Source organism: Physella acuta, unplaced genomic scaffold (assembly GCF_028476545.2).
Source record: "Physella acuta isolate Inbredline_101_S28 unplaced genomic scaffold, ASM2847654v3 ptg000958l, whole genome shotgun sequence".
NCBI lineage: Eukaryota > Metazoa > Mollusca > Gastropoda > Physidae > Physella > Physella acuta.
In genome coordinates this window covers 499386-523831 of record NW_026732475.1, presented here as the reverse complement: position 1 = coordinate 523831, position 24446 = coordinate 499386, and the positions used below count along the sequence as shown (strand labels likewise).

Genomic DNA, 24446 nt, shown 5'->3' with positions numbered 1-24446 from the left:
GTAGACATGATGTAGACAGATGCCTTAGATGATGTAGACTGATGATGTAGACAGATGATGTAGACAGATGATGTAGACAGATGATGTAGACAGATGATGTAGACAGATGATGTAGACAGATGATGTAGACAGATGCCTTAGATGATGTAGACTGATGATGTAGACAGATGATGTAGACAGATGATGTAGACAGATGATGTAGACAGATGATGTAGACATGATGTAGACTGATGATGTAGACAGATGATGTAGACAGATGATGTAGACAGATGATGTAGACAGATGATGTAGACAGATGATGTAGACAGATGATGTAGACAGATGATGTAGACAGATGTTGTAGACAGATGATGTAGACAGATGATGTAGACAGATGATGTAGACAGATGATGTAGACAGATGATGTAGACAGATGATGTAGACAGATGATGTAGACAGATGATGTAGACAGATGATGTAGACAGATGATGTAGACAGATGATGTAGACAGATGATGTAGACAGATGTTGTAGACAGATGATGTAGACAGATGATGTAGACAGATGATGTAGACAGATGATGTAGACAGATGATGTAGACAGATGATGTAGACAGATGATGTAGACAGATGATGTAGACAGATGATGTAGACAGATTATGTAGACAGATGATGTAGACAGATGATGTAGACAGATGATGTAGAGATGATGTAGACAGATGATGTAGACAGATAATGTAGACAGATGCCTTAGATGATGTAGACTGATGATGTAGACAGATGATGTAGACAGATGATGTAGACAGATGATGTAGACAGATGCCTTAGATGATGTAGACTGATGATGTAGACAGATGATGTAGACATGATGTAGACAGATGATGTAGACATATGATGTAGACAGATGATGTAGACAGATGATGTAGACAGATGATGTAGACAGATGATGTAGACAGATGATGTAGACAGATGATGTAGACAGATGATGTAGACAGATGCCTTAGATGATGTAGACTGATGATGTAGACAGATGATGTAGACATGATGTAGACAGATGATGTAGACAGATGATGTAGACAGATGATGTAGACAGATGATGTAGACAGATGATGTAGACAGATGATGTAGACAGATGATGTAGACAGATGATGTAGACAGATGATGTAGACAGATGATGTAGACAGATGATGTAGACAGATGATGTAGACAGATGATGTAGACAGATGATGTAGACAGATGATGTAGACATGATGTAGACAGATGATGTAGACATGATGTAGACAGATGATGTAGACAGATGATGTAGACAGATGATGTAGACAGATGATGTAGACAGATGATGTAGACAGATGATGTAGACAGATGCCTTAGATGATGTAGACTGATGATGTAGACAGATGATGTAGACAGATGATGTAGACAGATGATGTAGACAGATGATGTAGACAGATGATGTAGACAGATGCCTTAGATGATGTAGACTGATGATGTAGACAGATGATGTAGACAGATGATGTAGACAGATGATGTAGACAGATGATGTAGACAGATGATGTAGACAGATGATGTAGACAGATGCCTTAGATGATGTAGACTGATGATGTAGACAGATGATGTAGACAGATGATGTAGACAGATGATGTAGACAGATGATGTAGACAGATGATGTAGACAGATGATGTAGACAGATGATGTAGACAGATGATGTAGACAGATGATGTAGACAGATGATGTAGACAGATGATGTAGACAGATGATGTAGACAGATGATGTAGACAGATGATGTAGACAGATGCCTTAGATGATGTAGACTGATGATGTAGACAGATGATGTAGACATGATGTAGACAGATGATGTAGACAGATGATGTAGACAGATGATGTAGACATGATGTAGACAGATGATGTAGACAGATGATGTAGACAGATGATGTAGACAGATGATGTAGACAGATGATGTAGACAGATGATGTAGACAGATGATGTAGACAGATGATGTAGACAGATGATGTAGACAGATGATGTAGACAGATGATGTAGACAGATGATGTAGACAGATGATGTAGACAGATGATGTAGACAGATGATGTAGACAGATGATGTAGACATGATGTAGACAGATGATGTAGACATGATGTAGACAGATGATGTAGACAGATGATGTAGACAGATGATGTAGACAGATGATGTAGACAGATGATGTAGACAGATGATGTAGACAGATGATATAGACAGATGCCTTAGATGATGTAGACTGATGATGTAGACAGATGATGTAGACAGATGATGTAGACAGATGATGTAGACAGATGATGTAGACAGATGATGTAGACAGATGTTGTAGACAGATGATGTAGACAGATGATGTAGACAGATGATGTAGACAGATGATGTAGACAGATGATGTAGACAGATGATGTAGACAGATGATGTAGACAGATGATGTAGACAGATGATGTAGACAGATGCCTTAGATGATGTAGACTGATGATGTAGACAGATGATGTAGACATGATGTAGACAGATGATGTAGACAGATGATGTAGACAGATGATGTAGACATGATGTAGACAGATGATGTAGACAGATGATGTAGACAGATGATGTAGACAAATGATGTAGACAGATGATGTAGACAGATGATGTAGACATGATGTAGACAGATGATGTAGACAGATGATGTAGACAGATGATGTAGACAAATGATGTAGACAGATGATGTAGACAGATGATGTAGACAGATGATGTAGACAGATGATGTAGACAGATAATGTAGACATGATGTAGACGGATGATGTAGACAGATGACGTAGACAGATAATGTAGACAGATGATGTAGACAGATTATGTAGACAGATGATGTAGACAGATGATGTAGACAAATGATGTAGACAGATGATGTAGACAGATGATGTAGACAGATGATGTAGGCAGATGTAAACATGATATAGACAGATGATGTAGACAGATGATGTAGACAGATGATGTAGACAGATGATGTAGACAGATGATGTAGACAGATGATTAGGCAGATGTAAACATGATGTAGACAGATGATGTAGACAGATGATGTAGACAGATGATGTAGACAGATGATGTAGACAATTGATGTAGACAGATGATGTAGACAGATGATGTAGACAGATGATGTAGGCAGATGTAAACATGATGTAGACAGATGATGTAGACAGATGATGTAGACAGATGATGTAGACAGATGATGTAGACAGATGATGTAGGCAGATGTAAACATGATGTAGACAGATGATGTAGACAGATGATGTAGACAGATGATGTAGACAGATGATGTAGACAGATGATGTAGACATGATGTAGACAGATGATGTAGACAGATGATGTAGACAGATGATGTAGACAGATGATGTAGACAGATGATGTAGACAGATGATGTAGACAGATGATGTAGACATGATGTAGACAGATGATGTAGACAGATGATGTAGACAGATGATGTAGGCAGATGTAAACATGATGTAGACAGATGATGTAGACAGATGGTGTAGACAGATGATGTAGACAGATGATGTAGACAGATGATGTAGGCAGATGTAAACATGATGTAGACAGATAATGTAGACAGATGATGTAGACATGATGTAGACAGATGATGTAGACAGATGATGTAGACAGATGATGTAGACTGATGATGTAGACAGATGATGTAGACAGATGATGTAGACAGATGATGTAGACAGATGATGTAGACAGATGATGTAGACAGATGATGTAGACATGATGTAGACATGATGTAGACATGATGTAGACAGATGATGTAGACAGATGATGTAGACAGATGATGTAGACAGATGGTGTAGACAGATGGTGTAGACAGATGGTGTAGACAGATGATGTAGACATGATGTAGACATGATGTAGACATGATGTAGACAGATGATGTAGACAGATGATGTAGACAGATGATGTAGACAGATGATGTAGACAGATGATGTAGACAGATGATGTAGACAGATGATGTAGACAAATGATGTAGACAGATGATGTAGACAGATGATGTAGGCAGATGTAAACATGATGTAGACAGATGATGTAGACAGATGGTGTAGACAGATGATGTAGACAGATGATGTAGACAGATGATGTAGACAGATGATGTAGACAGATGATGTAGACATGATGTAGGCAGATGTTAATGTTGACAGATGATGTAGACAGATGATGTAGACAGATGATGTAGACATGATGTAGGCAGATGTTAATGTTGACAGATGACATAGACATGAGTCAAGGACAGATGACGTAGGGAGATGTGGGGTGGGACGGCAGAAGAGGGAGGGGGGACACTACAAAGAAGGAAGGAGAGGACACCACACAGAGGGAGGGGGAAACTACTCATATGACGTCTTTCACTAAGCTCGGGAAATTAGTTTTACTAATGTCCAAGGGGAAGCAATGAGTGCCTTAATGTAATGGGAGGCAACCTTAATGCGTGTTAGCCGTGCATTAGCGCATTAGTCTTCATTAGGTGTGACGTACTTCGTTGAGTGCTCGGTAATGAAGGTTTAGGATAATGAACCTTTTATAGGATAGGAAAAATATACTTTTGAAAAAAATTTGGGATAAGTACCGAAAATGATTTTATTTTATGCTTGTTTTATCAGCGTTGGCTTTGAAAGTAGTATGTAATGTCCAGTTGAAAACCCTTTGTCAGTTTTTTCGTCCTTCCAAAGAAATAAAAAAAATGTATTTGTTTTTAAGTGATATTCTAATTAGGGATATTTGTATTTAATAATAATTTTAATATGAGACTGAATACAATTCAATAGCAGAAGTAGCAATACTACACCAAGTAGCAATCCTACACCAAGTAGCAATACTACACCAAGTAGCAATACTACACCAAGTAGCAATACTACACCAAGTAGCAATACTACACCAAGTAGCAATGCTACAACAAGTAGCAATACTACAAGTAGCAATACTACAAGTAGCAATACTACTACAAGCAGCAATACTACAAGTAGCAATACTACAAGTAGCAATACTACTACAAGCAGCAATACTACTACATCTGTAACAACAACTAGGGGTTGATTTAAATCGATTGGACCAATAATATCTGGACTGTACCTAAAACGTATACGTTTAGTACAGATATTATTTAGGCTAAAAGGAATACACAAAATTGTGGATGTTATTAGTTCAAGAAAGACTTTTTAGCTAGACTATATAAACATAAACGTTTCTTTTCAGTCTGGGCACCATTATTTTTTTTACCAGTAACTGTTAGTTGTTTGGCATTTGAATGTTTATGACGTGGATGGCTCGAAAGACATATATGACATGGAAGTCTTGGATGACATGATGACATAAATGACATGACCCACAAGAAATAAAAATTCCTCCGGTAAAAAAAAAAGGTCTAGAGAGATTAAATAATGCCGCGAAAGTAAGGGAAATAACTCCAATTTGCGATTTCTCAGTAACGGTCCCTGGTCACGGAAACTCACGTGAGAAACTACGAGAAATGGGGGTGGGGTGATGTCAAGGCGAGATGGTAAAAACTGCTTAGCTTCGGGTTTAGCTCTTGATTTTTTTTTAATCTACAAAGTTCCACTTCCGGTAGTGTGTGGTTTACATCCGGTTCATTAAGATGGATGAGGACATTGGACTGGATTTTGTAGAACAGCGCGGAAGAATTTTTTCTCGGATTTTTCCGCAGGTCTCTGTAGTCACGGAAATGACAGGCAAACGGGGGGGGGGGGGGTGTTGTCTTCGCAACATATACCATAATGTTACATTCTGGATGTATTTGTTACTCATTTAGATCAGTTGGGATTTTTATACACAAGAGTAGCTTCATTTACCAAAATAAAATTAATTACAATTTGAATATGTCTGATAATAATTTAGATTAGTTGGGGATTTATCCTGAATTTATCACCGAAACACTAATTAATTTACAACATACTTTTTAATTTACTGTTTTAATTGAACTTCCGCCTTACCTGTCGAAATTTAAGGCCTAGAAATTGAAACATTTGATATTTCCAGGGCCGGCGCTCCTATAGGGCGAACTAGGCGGTCGCCTAGGGCGCCATCCCTAGGGGGCGCAAAAAATGTGTAATCGCCATTATCAAAAAGTACCTAATAATTACTAACTTTGATTATCTTTTATAAAATATAGATGGTAATATACAAGGGCTTAGCAATCTATTTCAGCGCCCAGGACGAACTATTAATTTTGCGCCCCCCCCCTTCCGCCCCCTCCCCCAAATTGGGCCTATATAGGCCTACATTTAATCGCGTTGGTGAAAATGCACCCCCCACCTCCCTACTACGTATTTGATTTTTTTTAAAGGCGCCCCATTATTTTGGGGATTTAAAATGAAGTTTTTTTTCAATGTGGTTTTTATCAACAATTACATGTATGTCATCAATATTGACTAGAAGTATGTTAAAATAAAGCTAATATGTTTATACTTGCAAACAACTTACAGTTAAGTAGTCACTTAGTAAAATATATTGCTTTGATAAGGTTAAATATTTAATATTAAAAAATTAGGTTAAATGATTAGGTAATGAAATTTAAAGAATTTTAATTGTGCTTTTCAAGCGTGTCTTAGTTACACTTGATTAATTTAGCTATTCTTGAGAAAGTTATTTCCCTTGAATAAAATTTTGGTATTTGGATTTCAAAATGGCTCTTTAACATTCATTTCAAATTCCTACACCTTAGATTGACCGCTGACATATAAATACAACTTTAAGTTATTATTTGCTATTGTAAAAATTATATAGAACAGAAGTTCTAAACAAGATAGTTTGGTAGTTTTTATTTTAGCATTATCAAGTTGAAAAACAAACACACCCGTAGCCGTTGTAGATTGCAATACTTGCATTAGTAGACATACATTATGTGTCTAAAATCGTGTTAGTCGCAAATTAATAAGCTGATTAATTAAGTGTCTTTTTCATATTTTTCACCCTCTCCTAAAGTATTATAATTGTAGGCTGAATTCTATAACATTTATAACCTTCTATTTTTCAAAAACTAAAAAGCGTTACTTAATCACACAATATAGACATTTTACAATTATAACTAAAGAAAGTCAAGCTAAAAACAGGTAAGTTCCGTTCTGGAACTCACCTTGGGAGGTCTGCAGGCGAACGAGGCAAGTAAATTTTGATTTTGAATTTTGATGTCTACATATTAATTGTAACGGTTATGCAATTGATAATAAATTAATATGCCACTTTTAATTCATTGTTTTCTTATACAAATATTTTATGAATTAATTTGTGTAAAAGGGGGTGTTTAAATAAGTTTTGTCTAGGGCGTTAAATAACCTGGCGCCGGCACTAGATATTACAATTGCAACGGAATACACCCAATCTATTAAAGAGTTAATTTGAAATTATATTTTATGATCGTTACAATATCAAATTATTGAGTCAATAAAACATGACGTCAGATTAATTATATTTTAGGGTTTGGTTTAATCCAATTTCCAAATGTAGCTGGTTTAAAAATAAACTTGCGTTGAACATTGCATGTTGTTGGTTAAAAAGTAAATACTAGGGAGCCTCGGTTTGGTAGCTGTGCCCTATTTACGGTATCTATGGCAACATGAAGATTAATGGCGTCGCAGAGGTCAGCTATTTTGGGGTGGTAGAGTGTTTTAATGTCCGGAATGTACAAGGATGTGTGGGGGGTGGGGGTGGGGGTGGTAGGGTAGGGGAGGGAGAGTCAGATCATTCGCATTTTTAATAGGACAGTGTGGGGTCGTTGAGTGTGTGGTGTGTGGGTAACTGTGTGGTTGTGTGGGTAACTGTGTGGGTAACTGTGTGGTTGTGTGGGTAACTGCGTGGTTGTGTGGGTAACTGTGTGGTTGTGTGTGTAACTGTGTGGTTGTGTGGGTAACTGTGTGGTTGTGTGGGTAACTGTGTGGTTGTGTGGGTAACTGTGTGGTTGTGTGGGTAACTGTGTGGTTGTGTGGGCAACTGTGTGGTTGTGTGGGCAACTGTGTGGTTGTGTGGGTAACTGTGTGGTTGTGTGGGTAACTGTGTGGGCAACTGTGTGGTTGTGTGGGCAACTGTGTGGTTGTGTGGGCAACTGTGTGGTTGTGTGGGTAACTGTGTGGTTGTGTGGGTAACTGTGTGGTTGTGTGGGTAATTGTGTGGTTGTGTGGGTAACTGTGTGGTTGTGTGGCTAACTGTGTGGTTGTGTGGGTAACTGTGTGGTTGTGTGGTTAACTGTGTGGTTGTGTGGGTAACTGTGTGGTTGTGTGGGTAACTGTGTGGTTGTGTGGTTAACTATGTGGTTGTGTGGTTAACTGTGTGGTTGTGTGGGTAACTGTGTGGTTGTGTGGGTAACTGTGTGGTTGTGTGGGTAACTGTGTGGGTAACTGTGTGGTAGTGTAACTAACGATATAGCAGTGACCAGAGTGTTTGACTTAGGAGTTCAATGCACTTAAATAAAGTTGTTGGAACCAAAGTTTGGGTTTCTGTGATGAAAATAACAGGACTGGTCGTAAACTTAGCTCGGTGAAAACAAACTTGACAAATTTACAGCTTGCAGCTTGAAACACCAGAATTTGTTTCTAACTTATGCTGGCAACATGAATTTGTTGCTAAGTTATGCCGGCAACATGAATTTGTTTCTAACTTATGCCGGCAACATGAATTTGTTGCTAACTTATGCCGGCAACATGAATTTGTTGCAATGTCCTCTAGACTACCACCCCTGACCAGCCCTCTTACAGGATTCCCGGGACTAACATATTCGAGCCCTGGTTCGAATCCCGTTAAGACCACTCCTCCGACGTCTGCCTAGGCTGTAAAGTCGGTCTGGAATCAAATTGGTCTCGCGGCCTCTTGTCTTGAAATCTTTCTGGCACCGTTCTTTGAGGGCCCGAATTAGTGTGACCGTAGTTAAGTCACACAGGAGCTAATGTGGTGGGGGTGGGGGGGGGTGTGTGTGGGGGTGGAAAGGGTATAGAAGAAGGGAGGCAAATCTCTAGAAAAACAACAGAGTACAGAGCCCCTGCTAAGCCGATAAGAAATTTTAAGTATAAAAGGGAAGCTACTCTTCGCGAAAAAAAAACATGGGTGATTAATCCTGAGGTTGGGTAACTCTTCATTTGGGTTGTAATGTTGAAAGGTAGTGTTCACACAGATTATCGTTAATATGGGGGATCATCCGAAGCGAAAGTAAAGGGGGATTGAAATGCTGGTAGAACAGGAATCAGAGAAGGGGGAGGGTGGAGAAGGGGGCGTGGTTTCAAGCATAGAGGAACAAATGTATGTAAAGTATGGGCATCGGTGCTTTAATGAGGGATTGATGACGTCAGGGACACGGGAGTCACGTGAATCCAGGCTGGGGAAATTGTATTAGACTCGCTGGGTTCAAGGGAGCCAATTTGACAAGGGGAGTTAATCGCGAGACAAGGGGAACAAATCTTACTTCATGGAGAGTAAATCTTTATTCAACGTATTTCTCACAACGAGGAGCATGAACTTTAATACAGGGGAAGTAATTAGTAATAAAAGAAGAGTAAACCATACTTCAAGGGAGGCAAATCTTGTTACAAACGTAAAAAAAAATCTTATTTAAGAGAAGGTAAATCCTACAATTTAAAAATAGTTTTAGCTTAACATTTTCCGTAGAGATCATTACCTAGTTTTACAATAAGGATTATAATATATGAGCTCAGATTAGGTAAACGGACGAAACTCTTATTTCAAGGGGAATAACTCGCACTTCAAGAATAAGTAAATCTCACAGAGATGTAGTGAGTTACTTCAGAGGCTTAGACAAGGTCGTTCTAAAAAAAGCAGGCACGAGAATGGATCTGTTGACGTCACCACTACGCATCACTACCGGTCCAGCACATTCCAGCTCGGAAACTCCTGTAGCAGTCGACATTGGCAGACGTGAATGTAGGACCATCCGTGTGTGAATGACGTTGTCATGACAACAAAAGGCGCCGATTGGATCAAATTATTTTTTGTGTGCGTGATGGATTGGGTAAAATAAATGTTTAGTTGTTTTTTTTTTCAATGTGTGTGGTGGTGGTAGATTAATTAGCAATGCTGATTGGTTGTGTTGTTTCATAAAGATGGGCTTAATTAGCTTTTGCTGTGTTTTACCGGTGCACACAATTGCTGTATTCGTCAATGGTGATTCTGGTGACTGCAGGTGCTTTGGCCACAGGTGCTTGGACCACAGGTGCTTTTACTACAGGTGTTTTTACCCTTTGTGTTTGGACCCCCTTAGAGTTATTTAATTAAACTGTGAGCGACGTTGTTGTACTTCTAATGTTAATCGTCTCAGGTCAAAACCAAACAGATTCTGATTGGAATTTCTTTCCGGCATCTCTTCGGCAGTGGGGGGGGGGGGGGGGGCGGTGCCCTCCCGAAGAACGTCTACCGCCCCCCCCCCCCGATCGAAATAGAATTTATATAGAATAAGTATACTTTTATCAGTGTCCGCCCCCTCTTCGAATAATTTGAAGTCCCCCCCCCCCCCTTTTTTTTCTGAGAAAAAAAGAGAAAACATTCTGGAAGAAACACTGCTAACTACTGCAGTTTCTTGAGCATCGTTTCTCTAAATGTCTTGTCCAACAAGTTGATTCAATCAAATTAAAATGTGTCCTCTGTCCCAATGATCAGTGGCGTAGCGAGGTCCGGTGTCACCCGGTGCGACACTTAATGGTGTCACCCCCCAGAGGCGTAGCGACCCTTCCCGGGGACAAACTTTCAAGTTTTCGATTTGCACCCCCCCCCCTAAAACTTTCGATTTGCACCCCCCCCCCCTCAAACTTTCGATTTAACCCCCCCCCCCCCTCAAGTTTTTCTCTATATATTTTGCTATTTTTTGCCTTGGTGTCACCCCCCCCTAAATGGTGTCACCCGGTGCGGTCCGCACTCCCCGCCCCCCATCCCTCCCCCCTCGCTACGCCCCTGCCTATGATTGTTGACTTGATTAGACCTAACGCGAGAAACGGTGTCAATGTTTAATAGAGTTTTAAGAAACCATCAGATGAGGGGACATTTTTTTTTTCATACAGAAAACTGGGTATGAGCCTAGGTAACTCCGTCAATGTAAGCAGTGTTTCTAAGTTGTTTTTACAGTTGTAATTTTTTTTATCTTAAAGAAGAACTTCTGTAACGATAACAAAGTTAATTGAATTGCAAGTTTTGACACATCTTGCACTCAAAATTTTAGGAAGAAATCAATTTTTTTTCAAATAGAAAAATAAGATCTCATTAAAAAAAATTAAATGTTTCATCTATGCTTTAATTAATTAGTAACTAATACTATAGTTGAGATCAGAGATGAGGGTTGTTTGGACGAGGGTGGGGTTAAACGGAGGAGTCAACCGCAAAAAAAAAAATCAACTTTTTAAACTAATCAAATGTAGGTATTGTAGAATGGAGAATAAATTCCCAAAATATTTTTCAATAGAGCAGGTAAATTGAAAGTGCGCCTCGTGAAACACAATGGTTCTTTCACGACCTTGATGGGTACATTTGCTGGCACCAAATGATGCTGCTACCCCCTCCCCCTGATGGACACTGTTAGTAGCACCTGATGGGAGAAAAAAACCGTAAGGAATGTAGGCCAAGGTGTGAGGTTGTGGGAGTTCATACAGCTACATAAAGAGCAGCTGTACATCTATAAACATCAACAGTAGGATACGAGTGCTCGCCCCTAGACTGGGTTCAGGCCCTTAGGGTAGATCCGTGATTTAAAATATTGCAGAAGATGGTGTGGAGACGGGTCGCATGAAAAATTTGGGGAACTTTGGTCACGTGATGACCGTGTGACAGCTTGTCAGGTGACTAATTAGAGCTGGTTTAAAATCTTTTCGTTAGGATTACGTTTAAGGTGGGATGTTAAAAATGAGGGTTTAAAAACGTTCTAAATTGAGTACCCGTTCAGTGTAAAGCTTCGATCTTCAAATCAGGTGGAAATCCCAAGGGCTGTGCTCGGCACTTGAAACAACAAAGCAGACCAACTCTGCTTCACCTATACCACAACGCTTTTGTTCGCATTGTGCGTAGAGTTTACTTAACATTTGAAATTCAAAGATCGTCACGGGAGACACGAGTACATTCCCTTATGATGGAGCTCTTGTTGAAAAAAAGAAAAAAAAATCTGACGATCAGGGGATCCTGGTTCGATTAAAATGTAAATGTAGCGATGGGCGGGGACTGGTAATGAAATCCTTACACAAGCAGGGGGAGAGCATCAGGAATTGCACGAGGCAATCAAGAGTTCATGGCCCTTGCACTGGCATTTGTCAACAAGACGAGGCCATGTTACGGAGCTGGGGGTGGGGGGTGGGGGGGGGGGGGGGTAGAAAGGGGGGGGGTTGTAATAGGGAGATGTAAGCATTACACTGTGGAGGGGGGGGTGAGACAAATATAATGAGATAAATAAAAACTAGTTTTTGAAATAAATTTGCCAACGCTAACAATTAAAGCAGAGATTTTTGGGTCCCTATGTAAAACACAACGCTTAAGTTAAAAGAACTAGTGTTAGATCAAATGACGTCAAATGGCTTTCTGTGACCATCTATGACTTTGGGGGGGGGGGGGTATTGTCGGTTAAACAAAAGGGTCTTGTCATTTATGGACAAAGCCTAATGACTTACGCTTATAATTAAGAGTGACGCTGACTCTTTTGATAAAAGTGTTGCTGACGCTGACTCATCGCGGTGAACGCGAATGATGGCTAACATTTTCTGAACACAAATGTACTCTTCTTATTAACAATGACTCCGACAAAAATGAACATGGAGTCTAAATGGTTGTGTGACGCATCGACGCTTCTATTCATTGTATGCTAATATCAGGCTTGAGGTCAAACTGTTATACAGATGACATGTGACATATAGACATATATGACGTGGGATAAGTCTACATGAGAAGTGTGACACATGACATCTGTCTGTTGTGATATGTGATGAGTGACACATCTGGCAAGAGACTTATGACATGTGACATACGACAAGTGGCATATGACATGTGACATACGATAAATGAAGCAGATGACAAGCGAAAGAGATATCAGGTAAAACAGCTGGTATATGACACATACGTCAAGCGACATATGACTTGTGACATATGACATGTGACACATGACATGTGACACATGACAAGTAAATGAAATAACAAGATGCACTCACCAGAGGTCGCAGGCGGGTCACGTGTCACTACCTTATATGGGTTTCTGCGAATGATGGATGGAAAACATTTTAAATTTTAAAAAAAATTTAATCACAAAAATGACATTTTAAAATTTTGATCAAACAAACAGAAGTTAAAACAGGGTGTCGTCACATTCTTAGAATTTCAATTCTGCTGGGATTTTTAAAAATATTCATTTGAACGAAAAAAAAATTAGAAATATTATCAAGTTGCTTTCTTGAGTGTTCATGAGAGATGATGTTATTTAAGACTAAATAATTAAGGAAAAATAAATGTAAATACATAGAACAATAGCTGATTAAGATTTTAATATAATAAATTTCTGTAGTTTGCTGTAAAGGGGTTGTTTTGATTTTAACCAACCCCCACCAAAAGTGATAGGATAATTAAGATTTTACTAATTAACTGTCTGTTTTTTTAATTTGTTGAATTAGACACAGGAATTTGCTGAAGAAGATCTGGGTCCCTACCCTTTATAGGCGTGCCATACCTACCCTTATAGGCGTGCCATACCTACCCTTTATAGGCGTGCCATACCTACCCTTATAGGCGTGCCATACCTACCCTTATAGGCGTGCCATACCTACCCTTATAGGCGTGCCATACCTACCCTTTATAGGCGTGCCATACCTACCCTTTATAGGCGTGCCATACCTACCCTTATAGGCGTGCCATACCTACCCTTATAGGCGTGCCATATCTACCCTTTATAGGCGTGCCATACCTACCCTTATAGGCGTGCCATATCTACCCTTTATAGGCGTGCCATACCTACCCTTTATAGGCGTGCCATATCTACCCTTTATAGGCGTGCCATACCTACCCTTATAGGCGTGCCATACCTACCCTTTATAGGCGTGCCATACCTACCCTTATAGGCGTGCCATATCTACCCTTTATAGGCGTGCCATAATAAATTTCTGTAGTTTGCTGTAAAGGGGTTGTTTTGATTTTAACCAACCCCCACCAAAAGTGATAGGATAATTAAGATTTTACTAATTAACTGTCTGTTTTTTAATTTGTTGAATTAGACACAGGAATTTGCTGAAGAAGATCTGGGTCCCTACCCTTTATAGGCGTGCCATACCTACCCTTATAGGCGTGCCAAACCTACCCTTTATAGGCGTGCCATACCTACCCTTTATAGGCGTGCCATACCTACCCTTATAGGCGTGCCATACCTACCCTTATAGGCGTGCCATACCTACCCTTTATAGGCGTGCCATACCTACCCTTATAGGCGTGCCATACCTACCCTTTATAGGCGTGCCGTACCTACCCTTATAGGCGTGCCATACCTACCCTTTAAAGGCGTGCCATACCTACCCTTTATAGGCGTGCCATACCTACCCTTATAGGCGTGCCATACCTACCCTTTATAGGCGTGCCATACATACCCTTATAGGCGTGCCATACCTACCCTTTATAGGCGTGCCATACCTACCCTTTATAGGCGTGCCATACCTACCCTTATAGGCGTGCCATATCTACCCTTTATAGGCGTGCCATACCTACCCTTATAGGCGTGCCATATCTACCCTTTATAGGCGTGCCATACCTACCCTTTATAGGCGTGCCATATCTACCCTTTATAGGCGTGCCATACCTACCCTTATAGGCGTGCCATACCTACCCTTTATAGGCGTGCCATACCTACCCTTATAGGCGTGCCATATCTACCCTTTATAGGCGTGCCATACCTACCCTTTATAGGCGTGCCATACCTACCCTTTATAGGCGTGCCATACCTACCCTTATAGGCGTGCCATACCTACCCTTTATAGGCGTGCCATACCTACCCTTATAGGCGTGCCATACCTACCCTTTATAGGCGTGCCATACCTACCCTTTATAGGCGTGCCATACCTACCCTTATAGGCGTGCCATATCTACCCTTTATAGGCGTGCCATACCTACCCTTATAGGCATGCCATATCTACCCTTTATAGGCGTGCCATATCTACCCTTTATAGGCGTGCCATACCTACCCTTATAGGCGTGCCATACCTACCCTTTATAGGCGTGCCATACCTACCCTTATAGGCGTGCCATATCTACCCTTTATAGGCGTGCCATATCTACCCTTTATAGGCGTGCCATACCTACCCTTATAGGCGTGCCATATCTACCCTTTATAGGCGTGCCATACCTACCCTTTATAGGCGTGCCATACCTACCCTTATAGGCGTGCCATATCTACCCTTTATAGGCGTGCCATACCTACCCTTTATAGGCGTGCCATACCTACCCTTTATAGGCGTGCCATACCTACCCTTATAGGCGTGCCATATCTACCCTTTATAGGCGTGCCATACCTACCCTTATAGGCGTGCCCTACCTACCCTTTATAGGCGTGCCATACCTACCCTTTATAGGCGTGCCATACCTACCCTTATAGGCGTGCCATATCTACCCTTTATAGGCGTGCCATACCTACCCTTATAGGCGTGCCATATCTACCCTTTATAGGCGTGCCATACCTACCCTTTATAGGCGTGCCATATCTACCCTTTATAGGCGTGCCATACCTACCCTTATAGGCGTGCCATACCTACCCTTTATAGGCGTGCCATACCTACCCTTATAGGCGTGCCATATCTACCCTTTATAGGCGTGCCATACCTACCCTTTATAGGCGTGCCATACCTACCCTTTATAGGCGTGCCATACCTACCCTTATAGGCGTGCCATACCTACCCTTTATAGGCGTGCCATACCTACCCTTATAGGCGTGCCATACCTACCCTTTATAGGCGTGCCATACCTACCCTTTATAGGCGTGCCATACCTACCCTTATAGGTGTGCCATATCTACCCTTTATAGGCGTGCCATACCTACCCTTATAGGCATGCCATATCTACCCTTTATAGGCGTGCCATATCTACCCTTTATAGGCGTGCCATACCTACCCTTATAGGCGTGCCATACCTACCCTTTATAGGCGTGCCATACCTACCCTTATAGGCGTGCCATATCTACCCTTTATAGGCGTGCCATACCTACCCTTATAGGCGTGCCATACCTACCCTTATAGGCGTGCCATATCTACCCTTTATAGGCGTGCCATACCTACCCTTTATAGGCGTGCCATACCTACCCTTATAGGCGTGCCATATCTACCCTTTATAGGCGTGCCATACCTACCCTTTATAGGCGTGCCATACCTACCCTTATAGGCGTGCCATACCTACCCTTTATAGGCGTGCCATACCTACCCTTATAGGCGTGCCATATCTACCCTTTATAGGCGTGCCATACCTACCCTTTATAGGCGTGCCATACCTACCCTTTATAGGCGTGCCATATCTACCCTTTATAGGCGTGCCATACCTACCCTTTATAGGCGTGCCATACCTACCCTTTATAGGCGTGCCATACCTACCCTTTATAGGCGTGCCATACCTGCCCTTATAGGCGTGCCATATCTACCCTTTATAGGCGTGCCATACCTACCCTTTATAGGCGTGCCATACCTACCCTTATAGGCGTGCCATATCTACCCTTTATAGGCGTGCCATATATACCCTTTATAGGCGTGCCATATCTACCCGTGAGTGACGTGGTCTATATTAAGGGGTGGGGTCTGCGTGCTTACGGGAAGGTCCCGTACCCATAAGGGGTGGGGTCTTTACCAATGGGGTCAGTATCCTTCATTATTTACATAGTTGCAAACTAATGTTAACGGTTTTTTTTTAAAACTTACGAAGTTAAAAATAAACTTACGAAGTTAGGTTTGAATCTTGGGTTAGGGTAAGTTAAAAATAAACTTACGAAGTTAGGTATGAATCTTGGGTTAGGGTAAGGTAAAAATAAACTGAAGAAGTTAGGTATGAATCTTGGGTTAGGGTAAGTTAAAAATAAACTTACGAAGTTAGGTATGAATCTTGGGTTACGGTAGTTAAAAATAAACTGAAGAAGTTAGGTATGAATCTTGGGTTAGGGTAAGTTAAAAATAAACTTACGAAGTTAGGTATGAATCTTGGGTTAGGGTAAGTTAAAAATAAACTTACGAAGTTAGGTATGAATCTTGGGTTACGGTAAGTTAAAAATAAACTGAAGAAGTTAGGTATGAATCTTGGGTTAGGGTAAGTTAAAAATAAACTGAAGAAGTTAGGTATGAATCTTGGGTTAGGGTAAGTTAAAAATAAACTTACGAAGTTAGGTATGAATCTTGGGTTAGGGTAAGTTAAAAATAAACTTACGAAGTTAGGTATGAATCTTGGGTTAGGGTAAGTTAAAAATAAACTTACGAAGTTAGGTATGAATCTTGGGTTACGGTAAGTTAAAAATAAACTGAAGAAGTTAGGTATGAATCTTGGGTTAGGGTAAGTTAAAAAAATACTTACGAGGCTGAGTTAGAAGGCATTGTGGGTGAGACAGAAACATGGGCGCCATTTTTGTCTCGCAGAGAGATGACGGAATGTCTGTGGACAAAAATGTTTTATTAGATATGGGGACAAAATGTCTTTTTACACATGGGGACAAAATGTCTTGTTTAGATATGGGGACAAATTGTCTTGTTTAGATATATGGGGACAAAATGTCTTGTTTAGATATGGGGACAAATTGTCTTGTTTAGATATGGGGACAAATTGTCTTGTTTAGATATATGGGGACAAAATGTCTTGTTTAGATATGGGGACATAATGTCGTGTTCAGACATAGGGACAAAATATCTTGTTAGACAAAATGTCTTATTTAGTTATGGGGAAAAAATGTCTTGTTCAGATATGGGGAAAAAATGTCTTGTTCAGATATGGGGACACAATGTCTTGTTGGTCATAGAGGACAAAATGTCTTTTTACTTATGGGGACAAAATCATGTATTAGACATGGCAGAAAATGTCTTGTTAGACAATGAAGGAGATCATTATGACAAGTTAACTCTGCTTCCCCTGCCCTTAACACCTCCAGATATCCAACCATCTGATTAAGAAGCAGGTAAATGGCACCTATTACACACATGTTCAACGTCTATTTGTTTTGAAAGTCTTCTTCCTCTTCAGAATGAGTTACGTGATTACATTTTAATGCAGGCTGATTAAAAACATGGATTCGGAAAAAAACCCATATAAAAATACAATTCTAATTTTAATTTTCTTTCGTTTCTTTTTTAAAAAAAAAAAAACTTCCAGTATTACAACTTTTCAGCTTTTGGGTTTTGATAGTCAGTGGCTTGAGCTTAGTCTCAGTATTTCATGACCTTTGGGGTCAAGGACACCTGAGTAAAGAGGTCAAGCCGGAAGTGACTTACTTGTTGACGCCTGCGGCCTGCGCTATCAACTCGTGAATGTCACGTGAGCTGCTATGTCGGCTGAAGATTATCTGGGGGAGAAAAAAAATTAATTGGTCATTTTAAACTATGTGGATTATTAGACTTAAAATATCGAATACAAAGTGGTATAATTAGCTCTTTAAACATGATTTAAAGTACTCTTTCTGACGCTGTGGTCAGTGAAGATAGATCAAGAGGTTTGGTGAATTCTAGACCACTGTTCGATTCTCGACCTCTGATATCACAAGCCTGCAACACTGTGCGGACATCATTGTCACAAACAAGGGAACCGAACTCCGGATCTTCTGGTTAGTAGGCGCGGGCTCTATCGCTCGACCGGGCATCCAGGTACTATTTTTTTTAAACCAAAGAACATACTCGGTGAGTTAGGATTAAGATACGAGCGCAAGGATACAGAACCTACGACGCGAAAAGTGCCATTGCCGCCTCCATTCCCCACCCCCATGGTGCTTCAGCATTTAAAGCAGAGGTTTTCAAGCATTCTGGCAACCACATATGAGCAACATTAAAACAACAAGTATCTCACTAGCAGCTTCCTCATTTGATTCATCAAGCAAGCATTCTCTCTCTTTATATATATATATATATATATATATATATATATATATATATATATATATATATATATATATATATACTCTAATCCGTTTCAGTGTTACGTGTTCCTAACTTAAACTACGAGGGAAGTAGAATTAAGGAGAAAGCAGACAAAGAACGATCAGGGGATGGGAGGGAGTGGGATTGTACATGGGGCTCGCCTTTGTGATCTTCTAATCCAACAGTGACCCTCTCACTGTGAGATAGTGACCCTCTCACTGTGAGATAGTGACCCTCTCACTGTGAGATAGTGACCCTCTCACTTAGAGATAGTGACCCTCTCACTGTGAGATAGTGACCCTCTCACTGTGAGATAGTGACCCTCTCACTGTGAGATAGTGACCCTCTCACTGTGAGATAGTGACCCTCTCACTGTGAGATAGTGACCCTCTCACTGTGAGATAGTGACCCTCTCACTGTGAGATAGTGACCCTCTCACTGTGAGATAGTGACCCTCTCACTGTGAGATAGTGAGATAGTGACCCTCTCACTGTGAGGTAGTGATCCTCTCACTGTGAGGTAGTGACCCTCTCACTGTGAGATAGTGACCCTCTCACTGTGAGATAGTGACCCTCTCACTGTGAGATAGTGACCCTCTCACTGTGAGATAGTGACCCTCTCACTTAGAGATAGTGACCCTCTCACTGTGAGATAGTGACCCTCTCACTGTGAGATAGTGACCCTCTCACTGTGAGATAGTGACCCTCTCACTGTGAGATAGTGACCCTCTCACTGTGAGATAGTGACCCTCTCACTGTGAGATAGTGACCCTCTCACTGTGAGATAGTGACCCTCTCACTGTGAGATAGTGACCCTCTCACTGTGAGATAGTGAGATAGTGACCCTCTCACTGTGAGATAGTGACCCTCTCACTGTGAGATGGTGACCCTCTGAATGACTAGGGCTAGTATCAACATATTTTAAAGTAAACGTAACCAACAGTTAATTTATTTTGCAATAATTTGATTACATGGCTAAAAAGACCATGTGAACTCCTTTTACCAACATTATAATACTAACCAAAAGTAAGCCAATTGAGATGAGTTAATTTTTTATTTTTTGGGTGGCGCTAATAAAGGCTTGTAAAAATCGTAGACCGGTGACAAATTGATATTTATGCTTAATCCAATTGTAAGCCAATTGAGATGAGTTAATAACGAGTGATCGAAAATACGTTTAAGCAGGTTTTAGCCTATGGAGTAATTACTAAGGAGAAAGTTCAGAACTTTATACGATTAGTATTTATTAATCTCACCAGTTTCTATTTTCAAATTAATCTCGCAGCATCTAATAATATACAGAATAGAAAAAATGTTACCTACGGATTTCAATTAAAATGTTTAAAAATAAAATAAAAACTAGGAATACATATATATTTTTCGTAATTATCAAAATTGTTTATATTTATAATGACTTTTGAGAACATTTGTACAAGCTATCTCCCCTATAGTTCAAAAACGTGTCATGGGAAGTAACTAGCGGACAGGCTCAATGTAAAACAATCCAAACTTTTTTGTAATTGTTTGTTTCTAAACTATTAAAATAGTGATGTAACATACAGTGGCGGAACTAGAAAAAATGGGCCACCCCGCAAAATTTTTTTTTGGGCCCCTAATATATGTATATATATATATATATATATATATATATATATATATATATATATATATATATATATATATATATATATATATATATATATATATATGTATGTATATATGTATGTATATATGTATGTATATATATATATATGTATATATATACATACACACACATACAAACACAATACGAATATAGGATACTCCTTTCTAGCCTGATCGGGTTTTGAAAAAAAAATTCAATTAAATCTAATCACAACAGCATGTCATGTGTATGAGTGCATTGGTCTGTTTTGAAAATCTCTGTTTTCATTTATGATAAATACTTCTAATCATTAAGTCGGTTAAAAGTATATGAAGCTTTGTATAAGTAATGGTGTCTCGTGTTATGTTTATTTTTGTTATTTTTTTGTATTTATATTATTAACTTTAACTACGTTTCATTTTTATACTATACCATTCTTTAGTACTTATTTTTTTTAAAATAATAATTAAGATAAGTAATTGCTTTTTAATTTGATTATTAAAAATCTATTAAAAAGAGCTTTTGAGCACCCCTATTTGACTATTTGAAAAATTGGAAATAATTTATGGAAATGGTTTGAACGTTTGCCTATCTTTCACACTACAGCTGTGTTTATTATTTTTTTACGCAACAGCATGTCTTAGCTACTATATAACAGCACTACTGTATTAGATCTGTATTCTGTTTGTCACTTACAAAACCACTATCAAGTTGCCAGTGACGAAACTAATATATATATATATATATATATATATATATATATATATATATATATATATATATATATATATAATCTGTATCTAAACAGAGTAATTTAGTCTACTTCATTGCAATATATAACCATTCTTTTTTTTTTTTTTTTTTTTTTTTTTTTTTTATCTTTATGAACATTTTATTATGAAAACTAGAGGCATCAGTTTAACAAATAACAGGTATTTAATACTTATTAAAAAGCAGTGTCGACAATTATTCAGCTATATGCTCAACCATAGCAATTTTACTTGTGTTAATTTGCTAGTTCAGTAAGCTGGATCTAACTAAAAATGCATTAGAAAGTTTCATAAATATTAGTTTACCATTACTTTCATTACAAAAATTCAGTAGAATAAAATATTCATTGGATACATTGACTTTTTAAAATGTGGAGCAGTAAAGCTTGAAAAATGTGGAGACTCCATATGAGACTATTTTAACTGAGGTTAGAGAGGTTCAGTTAGACATAAAACCCTGTAGTGTAGGGGTAAAACTACTTTTTTTTTTAATAGACTGTTATAAAAATTACAATCTAAAATTAAATGTTTATTCAACAACCAAAAGTTTAGACAAATTTAAGACTTAGAAAAAAGTTTTATGTACAGATATTTGAACAAGTGTTGGCAAAATAATTCTTTGGCACAAAACTATTTACGCCACATTTTTCAGCAGATTTAAAGCTAGTAAAAAAAAATACAGGAATGTGTTGAGCTCATTTAAAAGAAATTGTTAAAAATTTCAGGATTTAATTACAACTTAGGTTCACCAGCAACTATCTGGTTCTCAATACCGCATTCATCACGTCCACGAAGAATTTTGAAGAAACCTTTGTCACCCCAGTCAGGGTTCCAGGAGTTGGCCACCAGCCAGTACTTGGTTCCATTTTCAACACCGTATCCAATTATCTTAACGGCATGGCCTCCAAGCTCTGTTCCTGATGCATGCTGATACACACCACTCTTGTAGTTGAGGAAATCACTGAAAACAGAAAAAGCTGCCTCAACTGGTCCGTTCTCTACAAGCTCCTGCATAATGTTCTCTTCACCTGAGATGCTGAAGGTTTTGACACCAAAGTGTTAATCCTTAGCGTATGGAACAGTGTATGAAGGTTCACAGACTTTTTTGCATGGTGGTGTGGGTAATTCTGGTCCACCACAGGGTTTGAGATGTCCAGTGGTGTGGTGGTCACATGCGGGGATCAGATATGGCTGACAGCCCTCGGAACTATTGTATTGACCGCCTGACACAATTCCGGTATTCTGGTAGAAGTTCCAGGCCTCAGCTGGGTAGCCACCATCACAACCATCCCCACAACTCTCACAGCAGGAGAGGAGGTCCTCAGCTGAGAAGTGGAAGTTCTCTTTTCCCTTGGAGTAAATGCAAATACGATCTGTCATAGCTGCAACAGCACCAAAAGCCCAGCAGGAGCCACAGTTACCCTGGTCCCGGACTTCTTTCAGGGATGGGCAGTGTGGGAACTCAACTCTAGGGTCAAAGTTTTCTGGCAACTTGGCAGAGCTCAGTTTGGTTTTAAACTGTCGCCTTGGAAGGCTCCTGGTTAAGTATTCAGATTTCTCCATGTTTGGTACACCAAGGAGTTTCCTCACAAGGTTGTGCTCTTTAGGATGAAAATTACGCCCAGCCGTCCATGTAGTATCAGCTATGTTGTTGATGTAGTGGATTTCGTCATCATTGAGAAGGCCAAAGTCTGGGAATAAAACTTGCCCAGCTGTGCAGGCGACCAACACGGTTGCTAAGACAACCAGCAGCATGTTCAAAACTAAGACTACTTGCTCAAAATGAAGACTGAAAATGGAAAGAAATCTGAAAGTGCACTGATTACCACGGGCTTTTTAACCATTCTGAGAGAACAAACTAGACACATTTTTAATGTAACTGGTCAAAAATATATAAAGACGTAAGCTTAATTCGTGAATGGTTTCTCGCGTTATGTTTATTTTTTTCATTTTTGGCTTTTATAATATCAATTTTGAAAACATTGATTTTTATATCTATACCATTGTTTAGTACGTCTTATTTAAATAACAATTCAGAGAATCAATTACTTTTTACTATACATAGTACAAAACTATGTAAATGAGATTCGTGGGCATCCCTATTTTAAAGAAGGGCAGTAAGTCATGGAAGTTGTGTGAATGTTTGCCTACCTTTCAGACTATAGCCCTTGGAGATTTTAAAATATTTTTCTACGCAACAATCTCTGCTATAGTAGACCTGTTTTTTTTTTTTTTTTTTTTTTTTTTTTTTTTTTTTTTTTTTTTTACAAAACCACTTTTAAGATTCATGGAAAACATAATTTTTGAAAAAAAAATTCATTGTTTTTTGGTCGGAAATGGGCCCCTAAACGTCCTGGCCCCCCCCCCCCCCCGCACTGCGGGGTCTGGCGGTATGGTAGTTCCGCCCCTGGTAACATATTATTATATTGATTACATATACAGTTTCTTATATCTCTATACTTTTATGCTGTGCATTACAGATTCAGTTAACCTTTAACCCCAGCAACAGTTACCACTGCTTTACACCAGCATCATCTACTTCAGGCGCCACATCCCCATCCTATGTAACTCAGCATCCAAAATAATGGTGCGAAAATTTTTACCTAAAACTGTACCAGACTGTAGGCTACTTTGAGTAGGCTATATTATTTTTATATTGTATTTGGCATGACTTTGTATGGAAGAAGAATATCTGGCCAATGAGAGGACTGTGTGAGCGATGAATCAAGTTTTTCTATGCTGTTTGTTGATTTCGTTTACTGACGTTGGGGGAGAGAAACGAGAGGGGGGGGGGGGGGTGTAAGGTGGACAAGGGTATCTGTATAGAAGAATGGAAACTGTTACTATGTCAGTTCGTTGTGAATTGTTCCTGTACTATTCCAACTATGGATATATTATTTTTTGTATCGACTCCATGGTGTACATATTAATTGGGGGTGTGTATCTATATCTATATCTATATCTATATCTATATCTATATCTATA

At 39.4% G+C, this 24446-nt stretch overlaps 2 protein-coding genes across 7 annotated transcripts in view; both read right to left on the bottom strand.

Moving 5' to 3' along the window:
• Nucleotides 1-24446, bottom strand: part of LOC131953835 (high affinity cGMP-specific 3',5'-cyclic phosphodiesterase 9A-like) — a 99664-nt gene that overhangs the window by 61291 nt on the left and 13927 nt on the right. For all 6 annotated transcript variants that reach the window (XM_059317210.1, XM_059317211.1, XM_059317214.1 and 3 more), the window contains exons 2-4: nucleotides 18430-18500; nucleotides 17522-17599; nucleotides 13153-13196 (exon numbers count right to left, since the gene is read on the bottom strand). In XM_059317210.1, the coding sequence (XP_059173193.1) occupies nucleotides 13153-13196; nucleotides 17522-17599; nucleotides 18430-18500 (193 nt within the window). The remainder of the gene's footprint in view (nucleotides 1-13152; nucleotides 13197-17521; nucleotides 17600-18429; nucleotides 18501-24446) is intronic.
• LOC131953836 (cathepsin B-like) lies at nucleotides 21569-23292 on the bottom strand. Its single transcript, XM_059317216.1, is given in 1 exon segment — nucleotides 21569-23292. A coding segment is annotated over 1 exon segment (1023 nt). The 5' UTR covers nucleotides 23217-23292; the 3' UTR covers nucleotides 21569-22193.